The 21964-nt window shown below is 46.4% G+C and overlaps 1 protein-coding gene across 1 annotated transcript in view; it reads left to right on the forward strand.

Annotated features, from left to right (window-relative positions):
• The first annotated feature begins 3613 nt into the window (after nt 1-3613).
• LOC147031171 (serine/threonine-protein kinase 17B-like) overlaps nt 3614-21964 on the forward strand; it is a 34040-nt gene continuing 15689 nt past the window's right edge. The window contains exons 1-3 of the mRNA XM_085875986.1: nt 3614-3947; nt 16985-17197; nt 20127-20271. Coding sequence (XP_085732112.1) covers nt 3886-3947; nt 16985-17197; nt 20127-20271 — 420 coding nt within the window. The 5' untranslated portion in view covers nt 3614-3885. The remainder of the gene's footprint in view (nt 3948-16984; nt 17198-20126; nt 20272-21964) is intronic.

Genomic DNA, 21964 nt, shown 5'->3' on the forward strand with positions numbered 1-21964 from the left:
ATCGTGTTGTCTCTCCTCTATTTTTCTGTCTCCCGTGTCTCTATACATTTATAAGTTTCTGTTGTCGTCACCTCGTGTCTCGTCTCACACGTTTTGGTCTCCCCATTTAATTTTTCCCTTTCGGTCATCGGCACGACCCTCGCCCAACACGTCCCCCGAATTATTTTTTTACCCGCCTCCACCGCGGGCCTGTCAGCCGTTGCACCCCCTTCCAGCTCGTTTGCTCCCACACATGGAGTCGCCATTCCCAGCTCCCTGGTCACGGCCTTCATGCCCGCCTGCAGGCATCGGCCCATGTTCTGCGTCTCACCCCGTAGCTCTTTCATTTCTTCCTTCATGTTTGCTTCCATTCCGCTTATTTGCTTGTTCATTTCGTTTTTCATTCCATTTGTGTTTGTATCCATCTTTTCGTTCATTTGTTGTGTATTCGCATCCATCTTTTCGTTCATTTGTTTGTTCATGCCTTTCATTTCGTTTTTCATTTCATTTGTCATTGCCGCCAGCATGGCGCATAGCTGGGCCATGTCGGGTGCGCTTGGGTGAGCCGTTTCGGCAAGGGTCGGGGGGGGGTTTTGGTGGAGAGGGGGGGGGGAGGTGTCATACACTGCGGCCGCTGCCGCACCCATTTCGGGCTCTGGGTTCAGTTGGGCGAGTTCGTTTTCCTGTACAACCAACATTTCCTGCACGGGGATTTCATCCTGAGCCATGGATTCTACACATTCTACATCCATTTCTAATACCCCCGGCTCCCGCTCGCCTTGAGACGCCATCTTGCTTCTCGTGAAGGGTTAATTTCGCTCGCTCGTAATTTGGAGGGAATCGGGGGTCGCTTCTCTCACCCCTGGACCGATTCCCGTGAATTTAGCCGGAGACAGGAGAGCCCGTTTTCCTGTTCTCCGATACCAGTGCCGCGAGGAGGGCGATGGATTTGTATCGCACGACCTGACACCAGTGTTACGGATTCGCGCCCGCCGGCGTGCTGACGGCCACGTAACTCGAATCGCGGCACGTCACCCACCGGACGGACAATCCAGTCGTGACCCTCTCGGACTAACGCCGGGAACCAGTCACGGGTGGACCTTTCGGTCTCACCGCGATCGAGCCAATCGGCCCCCGCGTGGGATAGGGTTGCTCGCCAAATTCGACCTACCTAAGTACCCACACGGAGGGTAGACCGGGCGATCGCACCTCGCCGCAGGTCGACTTCGGACACGGGCCACTTAAGCGACCCGTTCCGTACTATCGGGATAACCGAGCGGTGTTATTCGTCGACCTCGACGGTTCGATTAATTATCGGGCGTATTCAGCCCACTACGTGAAGCAAGATGAGGATTCAATGAAAGAAATGACGAAGCGAAGCGGGAAACAGTTCAACACAAAGCACATTTATTCGCGATGAACGGAAAGCACACATATTCAATTCCACCAAAAGCACATAGAAAAGAAGAAACACAATGCAATTTTACACAAAAAGCAAATGTAAAAGAGAAGACACAATGCAGAGCTATCCGACTACCGAGCACACGGCAACACTTATACAATTCTACTTCACAGACGGCGCCGGCAACACATATCCAAAACCAAGAAAAAGAACACCCTCAAGGATGAGGCGGGCCTGGGGCCGAGACCGGGTCGGGCCTACCCGTCTGATGATGAGGCGCGAAGCGGCGATGGTGCCCCAACTCCGCGGGCCTCGCGGACAGTGTCTGGTAGGGGGTGGGAAGGGGGCCCCCTTGGTCGCACTATCTCAGCGTGGGGGGAAACAGGAGGGGGTTGCTGATGCTCGGGGAAAGGAGGATTTTTACTCTGTCTCGAGTCCCGTGACGAGCGTCTCCACCTCGACCAGGTCGCGCCGTCGGCCTCCCTGGTGTGCAGCTCCCAGCACGACGGGAGCACCCCCTCGTCTGCCTTCGCCGCCTCTCCACAGCTCCGTCCTCTTCGCTCCGACGACGACGACGACGACGACGACGACGACCCTGCTTCTTCTTCCCAACTCCACCGACTGCGAAGTCTTAACTGATCTCGACTGACGAACGCGGCCGCTTATATAAGCCCCGTGGCTTCGCCTTTGACCCCCTGCCTTCGACCTTTCACCTCGCTCCCCATTGGCCTGAGAAAAAGTGGGCGTAAATGCATTTTGATCCATGAATTTGCATATAGCGACCGCCCTCCAACGCCCTGGAGGCGGGGCCAAATCGCCCCTCGCTCACCGATTGGACGGAACAAAAGTGGGCGTGTGTCGTTTTTGATCCGTTTTTGGAGCGGAAAATCCGTGGTTTTGTACACGCTGTTCGGTGCGCGCCCTGCACGAGTCCAGTACCGGTACCCACAAGCGGCGCAAGAACGGTGGCGATGCGACGGTTGCGAGGTGTGACGGGAAAGGTCGTGGCTGTTGTGGTGAAGCGGCGTTGTGGTGGGTGGTTGATGTTGTGACGACTGTTGAGACGCGGTTGGCGGTGGGAATAATGGCGGTTGGTCCAAAATAAAGATAGTAAAAGAAAAACGGCTATCCTGAAGAGTCGCAGCACGCATGAATGACATGTATTCCCACTCGACAACGGGTTTGGGCCTAACTACACATATACTTACCGAGATATCTCACCTAAGGGACCTGAATGGTGGTTTGCGAATTTGGTAACCACAACAATATATATATATATATATATATATATATATGTATATGTATATATATATATATATATATATATATATATATATATATATATATATATATATATATATATATATATATATATGTATATGTAAAAATACCCTACGCAGACAGTAACCATCTCCGATTTTGGAAATTGTTCCAAGAAAAAAGTTGACATCATAATATCTCCGCTAATGGAAATCGCCTGTACAATTATCTCCGAAACTAGGCAAGCTATTTGAATTTTGTTTGCGGGAATCAAGCCGGGCACAAGCACAGATAATTATTTATCGCAAACCTGATACATCACAATGACGTCATATTCGTTTTTACGACGTCATCATTAAGAGGATGAGGATCTTCGCTCATTTGAGCTTGTTATATAAACTGCAGCTTTGTCTTTCCGATACAAAATGTATTAAAAACAAGTTTGAGCGGAAACACACAGAAACGATGATTTCAGGACCATTCCTTAATTACGTACGCAAGGCGGGAAATTAAAAAAGAAAAAAAAAAGCAGAAAAAGAAAATATAAAGTGAGAAACATTTGGACGATTCAAAGACGGACCAGAAAGTAGGGGAGAATTCGGGGGAGGGGGGGGATATGTTTGTGAGGAGGAAAAGGAAAGAGGAGGATGTCGAGCACGTGGGGAGGGGGCAATTCCCCTCTCCACTCAGCGAACATCTGTTCTCTCTCCCAACGTCCTTTTCTGAAATTATTTATTTGTCAATGTTAAATTTGCCCCTTGTACGTAATTAATGGACGGCAGACGAGGGCAACAAACAGTCTGAATCCAGTCCCGTTCGAGTCGCCGGCTCACGAGATGCATTGAGGAAATTACAGAAGCCCCGCCCTTCAGCACTGATTGGCTGATATCCACCGCACTGCCGATCAGCTATTGGTGGAGCCCTCTAAGGGGGCGTAACGCTCTCTCAGCTTTAAAGATCCTCTGGTTGAAGGAAAAAAAAAAAAAAAAGATCGCCAGTTCGGTGCGTGTTATCATAACGAGGTTGATTTGGTTAACGGCGGTTACGGTTCAATCCAGGGAGGCGGCGCTTCTTCTTCGGCCTCAGTTTAGTAACTCTTTGCTCCCTCTTGGTTCAAAAGTCGGTAAACCGCACTGAATAACGGTGACTAATTACGATAAAATACTCTTCACCACCTGTGAAGTTATTCAGTTAACTCTACCAACTGGCAGCACGCAGCAGGTTACCACTGGTTCGCTGGGGACATGAAGCTCCGCAGTGATCCGTTTAGTGATCGTTACAAACTACTGGGGAACGAGTTGGGCAGGTGAGTCATCCGCGCTGGAAGTGGTTGGTGGTGATTATAGTGGTGATTATGATGTTGTTGGTGGTGATTATGATATTGATGTTGATGTTGATGATGATGAGTCGGTGCCGTCTCGTGCTTACCCTGACCGGTGTCTATTGACGTCGCAGCGATTACCTGTGTGCGGAGTTCTGTCCGAACCGCGATGTCCGTCAGTGTCCGATGTCCGTATTCCCAGAGAGGGCGACACGTCACGCACTGTGATTGTGTCCTTCGTGCTCCAACTCCAAGCATTTCCGTCTGAAACGTTTATTCCTCTCTGCTGGAACTTGATCAATAATGGGATATGATGACTTACTGATGTCATTTTCACCGTCCAGTGTGTTTGTGTGACGCTTGATGCACCCCCCCCCCCGACCACCACACCCCCCCCCCACCACCCCACCTCCCGCACCGTGCCTCCTTCCCACACCCACTGCACCCTGCTTCCTCCCCCCACCACACCCCTGCAGCTTGCCTCCTCCCCCACCACCACACCCCCCACAGCCTGCCTCCTCCCCCACCACCTCACCCCGCCTCCTCCCCCACCGCCACACCCCCTGCAGCCTGCCTCCACCACACCCCCTGCAGCCTGCCTCCTCCCCCACCACCACACCCCCCACAGCCTGCCTCCTCCCCCACCACCGCACCCTGCCTCCTCCCCCCACCACTACCACCCCCACACCTGCCTCCTCCCCCACCACCCCCCCACAAACTGCCTCCTCCCCCCACCACCACACCCCCACACCCTGCCTCCTTCCACCACCACCACACCCCCCCGCACCCTGCCTCCTCCCCCACCACCACCACACCTGCCTCCTCCCCCACCACCACCACACCTGCCTCCTCCCACCACCACCCCCCCACAACCTGCCTCCTCCCCCACCACCACCACCACCCCCACACCTGCCTCCTCCCCCACCACCACCCCCCCACAACCTGCCTCCTCCCACCACCACCCCCCACAACCTGCCTCCTCCCCCCACCACCACCACCCCCACACCTGCCTCCTCCCCCACCACCACCCCCCACAACCTGCCTCCTCCCCCACCACCACCACCACCTCCACTACCTCCTCCCCCCACCACCACCACCCCCCACAACCTGCCTCCTCCCCCCACCACCACCACCACCCCGCACCCTGCCCCCCTTCACCCCCCTCAACAGGTCGTGTTGTTTTCGGGTTCCACATACATGTGCCTACGTACATACGTCCATGTGAATTTTCTCTGTTTTCTCTACAACCGCTTTTCCGATTGACACAAAATTTTCACCACAGTTTCCACCACTCGTGGAGCATTTTTTAAAAATGATAATTATGACGCCATGGGTCACGTGGGGTAGCAGCCATGTTGGAAAACGGAAAAACTTTGGACCTTTGTGTCTCCTGAAGACCTAAACCACAGCAAGGAAAAAATTGAAACCTGGAATCTGACAACTCTGCATGTGGGGAATAATGGTGACGTGACTATGACGTTATCGGTGAAGTGGTATCCCGGTCAAAATTCGACACGTAGAACGCTGCGTTCGATCGGTATGAAAATTAGTGAGGTTCATCTTGGGAAATATTTGAGCACAGAAAAATTGACGTCATCCGTCACGTGGTTTGTCAGCCATATTGTTTGTTTTGTTTTTTTAAGGGGAAAAAAAAATCTTCTCCAGAACCACTTTACAGATCGAAGTGAAACTGTACACAAATGATCGAATAGCCATACTGAATCATGTTTCAAAACTATGATGTCATAGGTCACATGGTATGGCAGCCATCTTGTATTTATCCTCAAACCTTCAAAAATCATCTTCTCCAGAACGGCTGGACAGATTGAGGGGAAACGTCACAGACATGTTCCTCATGAGTTGGCGATGTTCGGGTGATAAAGAACAAGCCGGTAGGCGGACATGGGTAGTCGACTACCCAATAGAACCTGACGCGATGGGCCCGTTCTATGGGGAATGACCTGAGGATTAAGCACAAGAATATTCATGAGTCTAGCTTCAAGGGTTAATGTTGCAGATTGTTTTTTTTGTTAAAATACCCCCACATTTCGAGGTTTTTCGGCCGTTGCTAGGCAACGGAGGGGTCCATAGCAACTGTTCTTTCTCACACATAACCAGGACATACCATGAACCTACCATACCAGTTTCATGTATATCTGACTCATCGTCTCTGAGATATAACGAACTTTGTTTTTGTATTGTTTTCGACCAGGGTTCATTCAAAGTCTATCTTCTCCGACAGTTTTCATATGATTTGGCTGGAAGTTTTTGACAATATGGCTGAATGTACTGCCCACCGTCGCTCGTGGCCCGATTTTTGATTTTTGAAAAAATTAATTTTTTATGATTTTTCAAAAATTTCAAAGTCCCGTTGCTAGGCAACGGTGGTGTCCATAGCAACGGTTCTCATTTGCACACAACAAGGTCATGGTATGAACCTACCAACCAAGTTTCATCGAAATCGCCATTGTATTAACAGAGCACTGGACCGAACAGAGGGACAGATCAGACAAACATATTGACGGAAATACTGATAAGGGTAGTATAGAACAAATTTCCCCAAAAAAATTTTTGAAAACATTTTTTTTTCGACGACATTGACTACCCAATAATTGATAATTTGTGTGGTTCAGCGGTCATATTGAATTGAAGAAAAATATTAAATAATGTTTTCTCTGGAACCGCTTATCTGATTGAAGCAAAATTTGCCAATTGTCATCGAACACTATTGCTGCATACAATGTGTAAATGATGGCATCATAGGTCACGTGGTGTGGCAGCCATGTTTGATAGAAAAAGAACCTTAACCGATCAAAACAAAACTTCACACTTGTGATCCAACACCAAATCATGGGCAGAGTCCAAATTTTCAATGCCTTGATGCCACGTGGTTTGGCAGCCATGTTAGTTTGAAAACTGAAAATTTAGAAGCAGTTTTTTCTCCAAAACTGCTAAACAGATCAATGTGAAACATAGTGTGTTGCATGGAGCAATGACAATTGGCAGTGGATCACATCTGCAAAGCTTGGCATCGATCGCTCCAGCAGTTTCTGAAATATAATTTTTAAAAGATTTTCCTGGAAACGAATGTGCCTTCCACACCACGTGACTGATGACATCATTTTTTTTAAAGTCATTTGTATGTTGCAAGGGGAGTAGATCATAACTACAAAGTCTAGTTTTGATCGGCTAAACAGTTTGATAGAAATAATTGTTTAATTATCTCCTTTAAACCAACGTGGCTGCTGCATCATGTGACTGATGAGGTCATTGTTAAATAAAATATTTGTAGCAACAGCAGTGCATCATCATTGCAAAGTCTCGCTTCGAAAGGCTGAGCAGTTTCAGAGGAATATATATATATATATATATATATATATATATATATATATATATATATATATATATATATATATATATATATATATATATATATATATATTTTATTTGATCGACTTGGCGTGGGGAATGTTGGTTGAAAATTTCTACATCATCGGTCACATGGTCTCACAGCCATGTTGGACAAAATCCTTAAAATCAGATCAACGAGAAACTCCAAAGACATCAGCAACCCATTCTGAATTTGATTTGATAAAGAGGACGTCGTGGGTCAGGTGTCAGATCGAAGCGGGCTTGTATTTGAAGCAGGGCGGCATGTTTTTTTTTCCTTTTGTTTTTTTTTTTTTCACCATCGAAATATCACAATTTTCACCAGAGATACAACTACCCATGTAGAATGTTATGTAATGACTATGATGTCATAGTTCACGTGGTGTGGCAGCATGTTGTGAAGAAGGAAAAACGTTGGACCTCTGTATCTCCGAAACCACTTCATGGAAAAAATTGAAACTTGACTCATGTGAAGTACTCCCCATGGGGAACGAGGGTGTTTTTATTTTTATTTTTTGATTTTTTTTTTCACACATGACTTCCTTATGACCTCATTGCATATGTCAAATGCTTTATCCGATCAGTATGAAAATGTTCATGCTCATCTCGGGCTAAATTTGAAATGGCAAAAAAAAATGATGACGTCATCGGTCACATGGATTGGCAGCTATGATATTTTTTTTGAAGAATAAACATTTTACAATCTTCTTCTAAAGAACAGCTTGACAGATCGAGGGGAAACTTCACCTCCATGTTCTGCAAGCCTTGGGAATACTCGGGTGTTCATGAATAATTAATAGGTCACATGGTCAGGCAGCCATTTTGGTTTGAACAAAATTCTTTAATAAAAAAAAAAAAGTTTTTTAACTTTCTCTTGAACTTCTTCAATCAATGTGAAACGTCATAATTATGATTGAGTAGACATGTGGAATATACTTTTAAAATTTCAATCTGATCAGACGCATAGTCTGGCAGCCAGAATTATTTAATATTTTAAATCTGGGTTCAGGGATTTAAATCAAACCTGGTACAGGTATGTATAATGATGTAATAATGTAGAAGGAGGCATACTGGTGATGTCGAAGGTTGTCATTCTAGTTCAGTGTTTTGGCTTCATGAGGTCACGAGATGGTCTTTGTTTCACTTTGAATGTGCTTCATGAGGACAAAATGATTGTCCCATATGGAGTGGTCTATAGATGTCTTGGTTCCTTGTCCACCATTCAGATAACTTGAGTTCCCTTACAAAGAACTTCAATACAGGACGAGGCCTTTCGGCCCAGATAGCCTGTTCAATAGTTGCCAAGCGATGGCTGTTTGTCAGTGTTCTATCCTTTTTAAATGCTGAATGTCGAGCAAGGAAGAATCAGAGTGGACTCGGTTGGGATTTCATACCACCGACTTCCCAGAATCAGAGTGGACATTCTAACTACTACACCACCTAGCACTCTTCAGTGCCTGGTCCATTGGGATGTCCCACGTGCAGTAGTCTAGCTCTCCTCAGTACCTGGTCCTTTCGTATGTCCCATGTGGAGTGGTCCAGCTCTCCTTGGTTCCTGGTCCATTAGGATGTCCCACGTGGAGTGGTCTAACTATCCTCTGTTCCTGTTCCATTCGGATGTCCCACGTGGAGTGGTCTAGCTCTCCTCAGTGCCTGGTCTGTTAGGATGTTCCATCTGGAGTGGTCCAGCTCTCCTCGGTTCTTGGTCCATTAGGATGTCCCACGTGGAGTGCTCTAACTCTGTGCCTGTTCCAATGGGATTTTCATGTGGAGTGGTCCAAACCTCCACAGTTCTTGGTCCATTGGGATGGTTGAATTACAGACCCTACCATCCCTTTCTGTTTGCTTGATCTTTAATCTATTACTTCCATCATAACTCTCCCCTCTGTACTTGAACTCCATACTTCAGTGGATCCAGCATCATGCTCTGTAGATGCAACCGGCTGAAATCATGAAGCATTGTTTTTTTTTTAATTTCTTCTTCTCGGTGTTGTTTTGGTCATATCGTTGTAAAACTAATTGTGATTGTAAAAGTTTCTCCGGTCCCTCAAGTTCGCCTTGCTTTACCAAAGGTTGGCGAAGAAAGGTCTTCATGTTGGTAGAAAAGGCTAATTTAGTTAATTGTTGGACCGTTTCCTTCACAGAATTGGCATTGCTTGTTTTGTTGCCTCTAATAACCACTTGGATCATTAACTGCCCTGGAGTTGCTTTTGCACAAACATTGAGCATTTAACTCCAATTTCAAGTTCCAGGAGTCACGTGCTCTTCCTTTGTGGTCACATGACATGGTGTGAAAAATAACAAGCAATTGATGAAGGATGTTGTCCATCAATGGTGGATTTTGTGATTGTGGTGAGTTTATTGTGATTGGTCAAACGCATGGTTATTTGCTTGTGTGTTAACCAGAGAGTCTCTGATGGATCCTCCTCTACCTCATGGAGAAATGAATGGTTCCAACATGCGTTGTGAAACGTTTCATCCAGCGAGTGTGGGTTCGGGTTAGGGTTGGATCAAGGCGAAGCACGTTGGAGGGTGGGGGGGGGAGTAAAGCGAGGGTCATGTATGTCTGGTAGGTGGGGAGGCGAGAGTCAAAAATGCCATTTGGGTGGGTATCTGAAGGTCAAGCATTTCGGGTGTGGTGGGGGGGGGGAGTAAAGCGAGGGTCATGTACATCTGGAGGGTTGGGAAGCGATGGTCGAGCATGTTTGGTGGGTGGGTAGGTGAGGGTCAAGCATGTTGGGTGGGGTGTGGATTGAGGACCATCCATGAGGGGAGGGGATAAAGCGAGGGCCATGTGCATCTGGAGGTTTGGGAAGCAATGGTCAAACATGTTTGGTGGGTGTGTAGTTGAGGGTCAAGCATGTCGGAAGCCGTGGGGGGGGTGTGGAGTGTGAAGACCATCCATGGGGGAAGATGGGGGTCGGAGTGTGTATTGCCATATAATACTATAGTTCAGTGAACTTAACAATAGGTGCCAAGTTGTATTGTTACCCAACTGTTCATGTGCGTGTAGCATTAATTACGTGCCCTTGGAACATACCTTTGAGATCTTTTAGATGCATTAGTCCTTTACAGACCTTTTACTTTAGACCTTACAAACTCTCAGTTCCCCTAGACCCTCTGGGTCTTTTATAAACCTTTGACTTTAAATCCTTCAGACATTCAAACCTTCACAGACCTTTGACGATGGATCCTTAGACCGAACACATTTTAGACACCTTAGACCCTTTATACTTCTTAATACCCTTTTAGACCTTTGACTCTGGTTCTGCAGACCCCAGACATTTGAGACCCCTGAGAACAGTGATTCCCAAACTTTTTTGTCCACACTGCAACATTTGAAATCGCATTTGCCTTGTGATCCAAATGGTCCTGGTACCTACTTTGTACCAGCACCTGCAGTAAAAAGTGTCCAAGAAAATGTTTTCGATGTGAAGCCACCCACCCCAAAAAAAGAAACCCCAGATTTTTAGGGTTTTTTTTTTTTGCAAGTTTAGGTCTTAACCCTGGGTAGGAGTCCCCTGCCTTAGACTCTTAGAGCTTTAACTTCAGACCCTTAAGACCTTTTAGACAATTTAACCCCTCAATACCCCCATTAGACCCTCAAGACCCTTTGCTCCGAGTCGAGCTTTTTAATAACTTAGGGTGAACTCTTTGATGCACAAGGTGTGCCTGATGCACCCAGTGTGCCAAGTCTCAGACAAGGTTTCTTATAACTCGGCTTGCCTTTCCTGCCCAGACCAAACATGACCATGACGCCTTTAACACGTCACATACTCGCATTTTGTGACGTGTCATGGTTATCTACAGTAGTCATATTGCTTTCATACATGTCATGTATGATCCCCTCATGATTGTTTGTGGTCCCATCTATATATAATGGAGCAAGTGTATGTGAGTATCTATCTATGTATGTTTGCATGTTATGTATGTATGTATATCCGTTCTTCACCCATTGGTTGGACAGGTGACCTAGCATCACCCACAATTGTCACCTGAAATACTTCACCTAAAGTACCCAGGTTGGACAGGTGACTCAAAAGCCCCCCCCCCCACTCCCAAGGACCCAAAAAACCAAAAAGACACTTAAAGGCCCAAAAGATCCAGAAGACTCAAGAGACCCCAAAGATGCAAAAAGACCCAACGGACCCATGGAAATTCTGCATCATGTAAAATATAACTTCAGGATCCAAACCCCCACCCCAGACACACAATGCCAAGTCCTCAACCCACCTCCCAGCTCTGTCCTCTCTCTGCCCCCCACCCCCACACTCAAACTATGTGCTCCCCTCCCCATTTCTTCAAATCTTGAAACCCCCTCCCAACCCAAAGTCCTCAACTCCCCACCCACTCAAAATCTCAAACCCCTTGATCCCAATTCTGTCCCCTCTGCCACCACCCTCCCCAAGACAAACTGTCATCCCCTCCCCCTTTCATCCCCTCGACAATGTCCAGTAGTGGTGAATTTCAACACCAAATTGGCAAACCGTGTTGACAATGTCCAGTATTGGTGAATTTCGACACCAAATTAGCGATCCGTGTTGATGGAATGTCCAGTAGTGGTGAATTTCAACACCAAATTGGCGATCCGTGTTGACGGAATGTCCAGTAGTGGTGAATTTCAACACAAAATTGGCAAACCATGTTGACAATGTCCAGTAGTGGTGAATTTCAAGACCAAATTGATGATCCGTGTTGACGGAATGTCCAGTAGTGGTGAATTTCAACACCAAATTGGTGATCCGTGTTGACGGAATGTCCAGTAGTGGTGAATTTCAACACCAAATTGGTTACCCATGTTGATGGATTGTCCAGTAGTGGTGAATTTCAACATCACATTGGCGATCCGTGTTGACGGAATGTCCAGTCGTGGTGAATTTCAACACCAAATTGGCGATCCGTGTTGACGGAATGTCCAGTAGTGGTGAATTTCAACACCAAATTGGTCATCTGTGTTGATGGAATGTCCAGTAGTGGTGAATTTCAAAACCAAATTGGTCATCCATGTTGATGGAATGTCCAGTAGTGGTGAATTTCAATACCAAATTGGCAACCAGTGTTGACTGATTGTCCAGTAGTGGTGAATTTTAACACCAAATTGGCGACCAGTGTTGACGGATTGTCCAGTAGTGGTGAATTTTAACACCAAATTGGTGACAAGTGTTGACGGATTGTCCAGTAGTGGTGAATTTTAACACCAAATTGGTGACCAGTGTTGACGGATTGTCCAGTAGTGGTGAATTTTAACACCAAATTGGTGACCAGTGTTGACGGATTGTCCAGTAGTGGTGAATTTTAACACCAAATTGGTGACCAGTGTTGACTGATTGTCCAGTAGTGGTGAATTTCAACACCAAATTGCCGACCAGTGTTGACTGATTGTCCAGTAGTGGTGAATTTTAACACCAAATTGGCGACCAGTGTTGACGGAATGTCCAGTAGCGACTAATTTCAGCACCAAATTCTGTAAAAGGGAATCCCTTTCTTTTACTGTGGATGAATATTGTCATCTCTGTTATTTACTTGTTTGTCCTGATTTTATTTCGGAATTTTTTAACAGCAACACAAATAAATAATTATTCTCAACACCACTCACGTACAAATGAGTCATTTTTGGCTCTCCATTCCATGCATCAAACTTTTACTTTTCCATATTTTCTCATTTCTTGGATCACTTGAATATACTTGGTACTTGGTCGATGATGGTATAAAGATGCATCTTAATTTTCCTCTGTTTGATCGATTGGACGAACTGTCCAATGATGAACAGTGCGGCATCTTTAACACCCCAAAATTGAATTCAGAATGACCAATTATAATGATGACGAGATGTAAGTTTGAGTCCACACAGATGCGCACGATCTAGCGCTTCGCTCGGCAAAGATTGGTAACAAGATGGCGCCTTCCTGTCATCATGTATATCCTTCAATCACGATAGTTTTCACTCAAACTGAGTTCTTCAAACTGGTATTCTATGGAATTGGGAGGGTGAGGATCGTCCACAGGGGAGGGTGAGGATCGTCCACAGGGGAGGATGAGGATCGTCCACAGGGGAGGGGGGTAGGAGGGTGAGGACTGTCCACAGGGGAGGGGGAGGAGGGTGAGGACTGTCCACGGGGAGGGGGAGGAGGGTGAGGATCGTCCACAGGGGAGGGTGAGGATCGTCCATAGGGGAGGGGGGTAGGAGGGTGAGGACCGTCCACGGGGGATGGGGGGTGTGGAGGGTGAGGGGACCGTCCATGGGGGAGGGGGTGAATGGAGGTGGGGTGGGATGGAGAGTGAACTTGGATTTCAAAAGGGTGATGATCCTTCCAGCTATTGTTTCGGCATCTCGAGCATGGATGATGATTTTAAGGGAAATTGTTTTTTTCTACCTCCACCACCGAAGGTGAAGGAGGTTATGTTTTCACCCCTTTCTGTCTGTTTGTCTGTGTACAGGATATCTCAAAAAGTTGTGGACAAGTTTGGTGGTTGACAAGGAGGAAGTGATTCGGTTTTGGTGAAGATCTCGATCCGAATCTGACTACGAGAATTTTTAAAGTGATTCTTCACCATTGAGAGAGAGTAACAAAAACGATATGGAACACAACATCTCAAAAAGTTGTGGACGGATTCCGACGAAACTTGGTGGACACGTTGGGTGTGCGACAAGGACGAATTAATTCGATGTTGGTGAAGATCCTTATCTGGATGTGGAGAAAATAATTATTTAATTTTAAAGTGATTCTTCACCATTGAGATAGGGCCAAAAACGACATAGTGCTGTCCAGTATAATATTACAAACATGTATTGGTCCCGATATGTTTTCGTGGAACAGGCATTATGTGGCGGAGGTATGCGCTCTACTGAGTGCCCTTATCGTCTATTTTGTAGTCGACCTTGTGCTCTATTTGTATTGTTGGATATTCACTGTGGATGGAAAAGGAAAAAGGAGGAGCAGAGCAGGGGGGCGGGGTGGGGGGGGGTGAGGGGTTTTGAGGAAGGATTTTTTTTTTGGTTGAATCGAGGTCGTTATTGCATGTGCAGGGGAGATCCATTCGCCGAAACAAAACAAAAACGGAACTCTGAAAGGTGATGAGATTCCGTGTATCGGGGTTGGTACAGACTGGAGAGAATTCCACATCCGAGATTTCCATGAAGTGCTCTTCCCACCTCTAACAATGGTTGCTGGGAGCTGTTTGCAGACTGACCGCTTGTTCGACAAGTGAAACAACATTTCCAAGTTTCATGCCAGTAATCATGACCATGTGCGTCTCCTCTGTCTCATCCTGGCCATTCATCCCCTTGTTGCGTCCATGTCTTGTTCCACCGCCCCACTGGAACTGCATTGCCCGCCACTCTGTCTCCTCGCTCACCCATGAGCCTACATGCATGGAGGACATGCATTTTGCGTAAATTCTGCATGTAATTTCCACACCATAATGGAGGCCTAGGACCTCTTCGTAGACCCTTGGAGCAGGTTTGGATCCCGCTTGGTCACTGAAGTACCGACCGTTGCGTGGCACCCATTTTGAGGTGTCTTACCTTTACTAAACCCCCTTGTCAGATTTTGGAACAGAATAAAGGACCCGGTTGACCCTCCCAAGATACTCGTTGATCTTGAATATCGCCAACACTCTTTGAGACAAACGTGTCATTTACTGTTGGACAAACATTTTTCATGCAGGAAAGTGACCTTTGGTGAATCGGTGCGTTGGTTGGCGGTTGTCTTTTCAAATACGCCATTTATTAATTGACCCTTCACTCGTCATCAGTGTCTTTGGATGGGGTTTGATAATAGACCATCAAGTTGCCATCTTTGAAATATTAATATACTCTATTTACATCTGGCACCGAAGGTGGATCGAGGTTCTTTTCAACCCTGTCTGTTGGTTTGTTTGGTTGTGAACAGGATATCTCAAAAAGTTATGGACGGATTTGGACGAAACTTGGCAGATGATTTGGTTCGGTGACAGAAACGAGCCAATTTAAATTTTAGTTCAGGTCCGAATCCAGATCCGGCCTATCAGCGGGATACAAAACGTAAACTAATCAGCCTGGCGGAGTATGCCCCCTTCCGATTGGCCGTTCTGGTTTGTTGCATATAGTGTGTTCTGATGAGGGAATACAATGTTACAAAAACGGGCATTTTCTTTCATGTTGTGTTATTCCAAAGTTATAATTGTGATGAATTGCACAAATGTTATACTTGATGATGCAGAATGTGTGGTGTAAGATTTGTGCTTTCTGATGCTCTGTTGGAGGTTAAGCATTTTTGATCTTTGAAAATGTATCTACTCATTTTGTAAGTGAAACTTTTGAGTGAATTTTAAATGTACATGGTAATCGAGCAAAATCAAATCTGGGCGACGCTGATGGATTAATCTGGATGATCAGCCAAAGGCATACAACTATGCATTTGGACATCAAAGCCATCAATTCCAAGTCTCATCCATGGTCACCTTGATTTGTCACTGAGATGAGGTTACAAGTGGATTCCATCATGATCGAGGGTCGGACCCAGACAGAAATTGGAGCTGCACTCGGCAGAGATCATACTTCCTCCAGGCTACACGGTTTATGTTTTGGATCCTACTGATGTGGCGGATCTAGATCTGGACATGAACCAAAATCGAATTGGCTCGTTCTTGCCATCTACCAAACTTATCCACCAAGTTTTGTCATAATCTATTCAAAACTCTTTGGAGATGTCATGTTAAATATATACACCTCAACGTTGAAGATTAACTTGAAAAATTTAAATTATCGCATCTGGATCTTCACTAAAATATATTCAATTAATCCTTGCCATACACCCGACCTGTCCACCAAATTTTGTCTTAATCCAACCTTAACTTTGTAAGATATCCTGTTGAAAAACAGACAAGGGTGAAAACATAAGCTCTGTCCACCTTTGTCGGTGGAGATAATGAAATTGGTATCAGCATGAAGCTTTGATACAGTGGTGGAGTCGGATTCTGCAAGACATAGCTTAAGTATTTCTGATTGGCGCTTGTGTTTTATGGAGTTCAGACTCGAGTCAGAGTCCAAATCTTACCAGGAACAGACAGCACGAGCGGCGTGTCGGGTGGTTAGGCCCACACAACATCAGTTTATTTGCTAAACCCCACCACTACTGCCGGGTCGCCCGCCGCCCCTCTCCTCCAGCCGGGTCGCCCGCCGCCCCTCTCCTCCGGCCGGGTCGCCCGCCGCCCCTCTCCTCCGGCCGGGTCGCCCGCCGCCCCTCTCCTCCGGCCGGGTCGCCCGCCGCCCCTCTCCTCCGGCCGGGTCGCCCGCCGCCCCTCTCCTCCGGCCGGGTCGCCCGCCGCCCCTCTCCTCCGGCCGGGTCGCCCGCCGCCCCTCTCCTGTGCCAGCCGGGTCGCCCGCCGCCCCTCTCCTGTGCCAGCCGGGTCGCCCGCCGCCCCTCTCCTGTGCCAGCCGGGTCGCCCGCCGCCCCTCTCCTGTGCCAGCCGGGTCGCCCGCCGCCCCTCTCCTGTGCCAGCCAAGTCGCCCGCCGCTCCTCTCCTGTGCCAGCCAAGTCGCCCGCCGCCCCTCTCCTGTGCCAACAACTGTGTCTATAAAATTTGACCATTGCTGTAATTTTGAATACTAAGGAAAATGTGTTATTTTGTTAATTATTTGTTTTTAACAGGGGCAAGTTTGCAGTGGTGAAACAATGCGTCGAGATCGCGACTGGTCAAGCATTTGCTGCCAAGATAATGCGCAAGCAACGGAAGGGACAAGATTGCCGTGTGGACATCGTGCATGAGATGTCCCTCCTGGAGCTGGCCCGGCCATGCTCACGTGTCATCGGTCTGCACGACGCTTACGAGACTCACTCCGAGATCACGCTCGTGCTCGAATTGTAAGCTCACCAAACTCTTCCTTCTCTATCCTTTCGCTACTCCGAGTTCCGCTCTCATTTCGCGAGTGGTTGAAGTGCATTGCATCTGACTCTCGTGTCAGTGCATCCGTTATTTCCCGAGACGTGTCTGTCACGTCTGTGTGGATTGCTTTAGATTTCCATTGCAGCGAGAGCCGGGTGTTGTGGCCAACGCTATCCATAGTTTGCATGCGGACCGTGGTCGGACGTGCCATCACACTCTGGGGAATGAGTGTGACCCGACAAAAGAATCTCGAGGATTTCCATCCATCTTGTTTTTTAAATCTAATTCACACTTACCTGTATGTGGTTTCTTTATTTATTGAGGTTTTTTTTTTTTTCTTGGTCGATGTGTTATCAGTTGTACCAGGTGTGGTTTTATTTTTTGCTTCCTTTTGAATGTTGCTAATTCCAACCTGCATTTGGATGTTGTACACTTGGCACGGGTTGATAATGTGCTTGTATTTCCTGTTGGTTATAAAACCAAGAATGTCCGCATTTCTACCTTCAGCACTTTTTATATCCTCTTTGGGTTGTTTTTTTTTTTTTTACGCATTTCTTATACATCTGCTCATTCTGCTTTGGAAGGCCATTGTGGACCGTTAAAGACTGACAGTTGCAGTTCCCTTTTGACCTGCTTGAGCCAACAAAAAGAAAACTACAATCTGTCATGAAGACAAACTTGTATGCATTATGAGCAGCCACAGTCTGTGAACCAGAAGTTTATTACTTTTCAAATTGCAATTTCTACTTTGCCTTCCTTGCTCACTGAACGACGAGGACTCGGAATGTGTCCCCGAGACTCCATCACCTTCACTTTGAGAATGAATCTTCTAATCCCTCTGGAACTAAAAATCCTACACGTTTTTTTCTGTATGACCACTGCAGTTTCATGGCAGGTGTTGCCATTTGCTTTTTCCAAAATAAATGTCAGAGCCAAGTGCATGCCATGGCCATGACTCTCGGGTCTCTGCGGGAACATCAATCCCAGCCGTGCTCCAGCAGTTGCCTCATTTGGACGAGTTCAACTCCATGTGCACATTTTAATTATTCTTTTTTTTTTTTTTAGAGGATGTGACTTCTTAAAATGTAACAATAAATCAGATCTGAGAAGGAGGAGGGTTTGGTGGTTTGTAATGTGGGATAGGGGTGGTGGTGCTTTTGGTGTAGGCCGAAACATTCCCGTTCGACATCGACATCTTTGCGCTACTGGGTCGTTTATCACTGCCGGAGTTTCTGAAAGATTTCCGACCCGGTTTGTCTTTCGACTCTGCAGATGATCTCCACTTGTCTTGCAGTAAAGATCCCAAACCTCAAGTCTCTGATCATGGGATATCACTTTGGACATGCTACTTGTGCTGTGATAACTGGATTCTCTGTACTTTGATCATAAGGTGGAGGAATGGATACCTGGTGTGCATTCTTTATAAATCGGGTCGCCACTTACCTGCACCTTTCACTCATCTGGAATCTTTCATGTTTGCTAAATGCTTCTCACTCACATATATATATATATACAGATTACAATGATTGTTCATGTTCATACGGTTTACCCCATGAATATGCTCCAACACATGTCAGTTCAGCAACAAGCTGTGTTTTAAACATGAATTAAGTTGTAACTTGTGACGTCTGTTTCCAGCATCTGAAGTTCGTTCCACATTTAATTGTTTCTGATATTGATGCCAATGCACAAATGCCCTGGACTCGAACCATTTAGCTCACATTCCCTGCCTGCAGTCACATTTCCCTCTGGACGAACCTGTGACTGTAACTTGGGTTGGAGTTAGGGGTCGGGTTATGGTGTAACGCTTCGTTGCCTTCGAACCATTTTCAACAATCATGTCGTGCACTGAACGACTTTATAGTCTGCTAAGACACCTGCAAGCAAAAGGAATGAAGAACGAGGAAACCTTAACTAGCTCGCGAAAACACACCATTGTGAGCACATGCGAGACACTTCCTCTTGGATATTGGAATGTACAGGAAGTTGATATTAAATTCACCAATTCCTCAGTCTTCCTCTGTTATATGTACACGCGTGTCGTCTATATGGTCGTGCCATGATGCGATGGGCATAGAAATCTTTGGGACGTGTATGCAGGTATTTCAGGACCGGTGCTCTGACACAATCTTCATTCCGAAACGGAATGCCACCCAGATGTTTTTGAGTGGTTAAAGGTATTCAAATTGCAAGGTGACAAGTTTGGACTGTGCGAGGATGATTTCAACATGTCCGCTCGAGTAGTCGTGGTCACGTTTTCCAGGTGAGCATCACCATGTAGTGAACTCGTGCCATGAGGTTGCATGCTCTTGGTGGTGGTGGCCATGGCCACGCGAGTCACCTTTCAATTGGACTTTACGTCCTTTGGTAATGACCTTTGTGTTGATTTTCCTGATTATGAGGTCAAGATGAATGTCCGTTTCAACACTCTCGCCAATTACATCCAATTCTGCTAGTTCGACCCCGAATGCTTTCGCCAGCATCAACATCACAATTGTCACCAGTATGATTTCTCCAACGCACACACTTTCAGCATTGAAGTATCATTTGACCATCTTTGTTCTCTTTTCTTTTTTTCTCTGGAAGAGCATGTTACGGAAGGTAAAAAAGGCAAAGAACGGGCAGCGTGGACCCATTTTGGCTCGATGTAAGGGGATGAGGAAAAGGAGACCAGGATAGAAGGAAACTCAGTAACCTGGAAGAGTGACAAGGACAAATTGATTGGGTTAGGTAGAGTTAATGGGGATAGAGGGTCGAAAAGACTGTGGATAATGATGGTGGTTTAATCAGGGCCTTAATGGCTCAATGCCTCCCGCCTATACCTCACCAACTCCCCTTTTCAAAGTGCACATTACCCACACGATGTGTTGGGTGCAAACCAAAGTGTCCTTGATTGGTGCGTTGCAGTGCTGCAGGTGGTGAGATTTTTCACCAATGCTTTGGTGAGGATGACGAGGTGTTCTCCGAGCAAACCACTGTTCGTCTGATGCGCCAAATCCTGGAGGGTGTAGTGTTTCTGCACCAATGCAACATCGTGCACCTGGACCTCAAGGTGAGGTTATTTACTGCTTGTTACACCAAAGACCATTTGAGCTTTGCCTTTAAGAAAGCCCACTTTTCACCACTTGTTCATCTCGTGTTTTTGGTGCATTTTGATTAGTCCCGCCCCCTCCTTTTGATTGGTCCCGGCCCGCCTTTTGATTGGTTCTGCCCCCTCTTTTTAATTGGTCCCGCCCCCTCCTTTTTATTGGTCCCGCTCCCTCCTTTTGATTGGTCCTGCCCCCTCCATCCAACATTTTGAGGTAGTTAGGCCTAAGTCGCATTTGCCATGGCGGCCGTGGGATCTTCAAAATCTACGGCCACAAGCAATTATACTGCGGCCACAGTATTTCCATGATCACACAATGTAGCAGTCACAAATGTTTTTATTTTTCGGGGAGCCGCACGGCGTATTTATAAATTGTGGAGACCGAAAACGTGGGGGTGTCGCACGGTGACCTTCGGGCGTTCCTGCGGCGGCCATAGAATTTTCAAGGCAGACGCAAGGTACCTGAAAGGTGAACGCAAGGCGACCTCAGGGGGGGCCCTAAGGCGAATGTGCGGCCAGACGGATGGTAACGAGTGGGTTCTTTTATTTTTTTTTTACCAGTTCTTTTGTTTCGGCTTGTCGAATTGCTACGGCGAACGTAGAAATGAAAAAAGTTATAACTCCGCGTTATAATTTCACGGCGACCTTACGACCTGTAAAATATAGCCAAACAGCGTAGGGCCACCCTGAGGCCACTGCAGAAACTCTGCGGCCGCCGCACGTTTCTGTCAATTCAGAGGGCGTACGGCCACCGTATCCTCACCGTAGAGCAAATGTGACTTAGGCCTTAGGTCTTAGAAATTGTGGAGACCGAAAACGTGGGGTTGCCGTACGGTCTTTGATTTGATGTCGCACGGTGACCTTAAGGGGGCCCTGCGGCGGCCATAGAATTTTCAAGGCAGATGCAAGGTAGCCTCAAGGTGCGCAAGGGGACCGCAGGGGGGCCCTAAGGCGAACGTGCGGCCAGACGGATGGTAACGAGTGGGTTAATTTTTTTAATTTTTTTTTTTACCAGTTTTTTTGTTTCGGATTGTCGAATTGCTACGGCGAACGTAGAAATGAAAAAAGTTATAACTCCGCGTTAATTCCACGGCGACCTTACGGCCTGTAAAAGATAGCCAAACGGCGTAGGGCCACCCTGAGGCCACCGCAGAAACTCTGCGGCCGCTGCACGTTTCTGTCAATTCAGAGGGCGTACGGCCGCCGTATCCTCACCGTAGAGCAAACGTGACTTAGGCCTTGCACATCATTATATATATATATATATATATATATATATATATATATATATATATATATATATATATATATATATATATATATATAATATTTGTTCACCACACCATTGCTCAAGCCTGGCATGAATATCATGTTATCCACATAATCTGTACTCGTTAGGCCTTTACTTTTTTCATGATTATATATCTGCACACATTTTCATTGGTATTTGGATAAAGCGTGAACAATGTGTGGATTGACAATTTGGCCTGAAGACCTTTTTAAAATCATGATTTTTGTTTTAGATTTTGAGCTTTGACATCACAAACCGCTTGATGATAAACTCAAATGTTTTTTTTATTATTTCGCTAACACGTACTTGAACCTTCCTAACTTGTTCGGGTTTTCTTGGCATCACATAATCTGCACATGCACACAC

Source organism: Eptatretus burgeri, chromosome 3 (assembly GCF_056783735.1).
Source record: "Eptatretus burgeri isolate ZD-2024b chromosome 3, Ebu_testis_v1, whole genome shotgun sequence".
Taxonomy (NCBI): domain Eukaryota; kingdom Metazoa; phylum Chordata; class Myxini; order Myxiniformes; family Myxinidae; genus Eptatretus; species Eptatretus burgeri.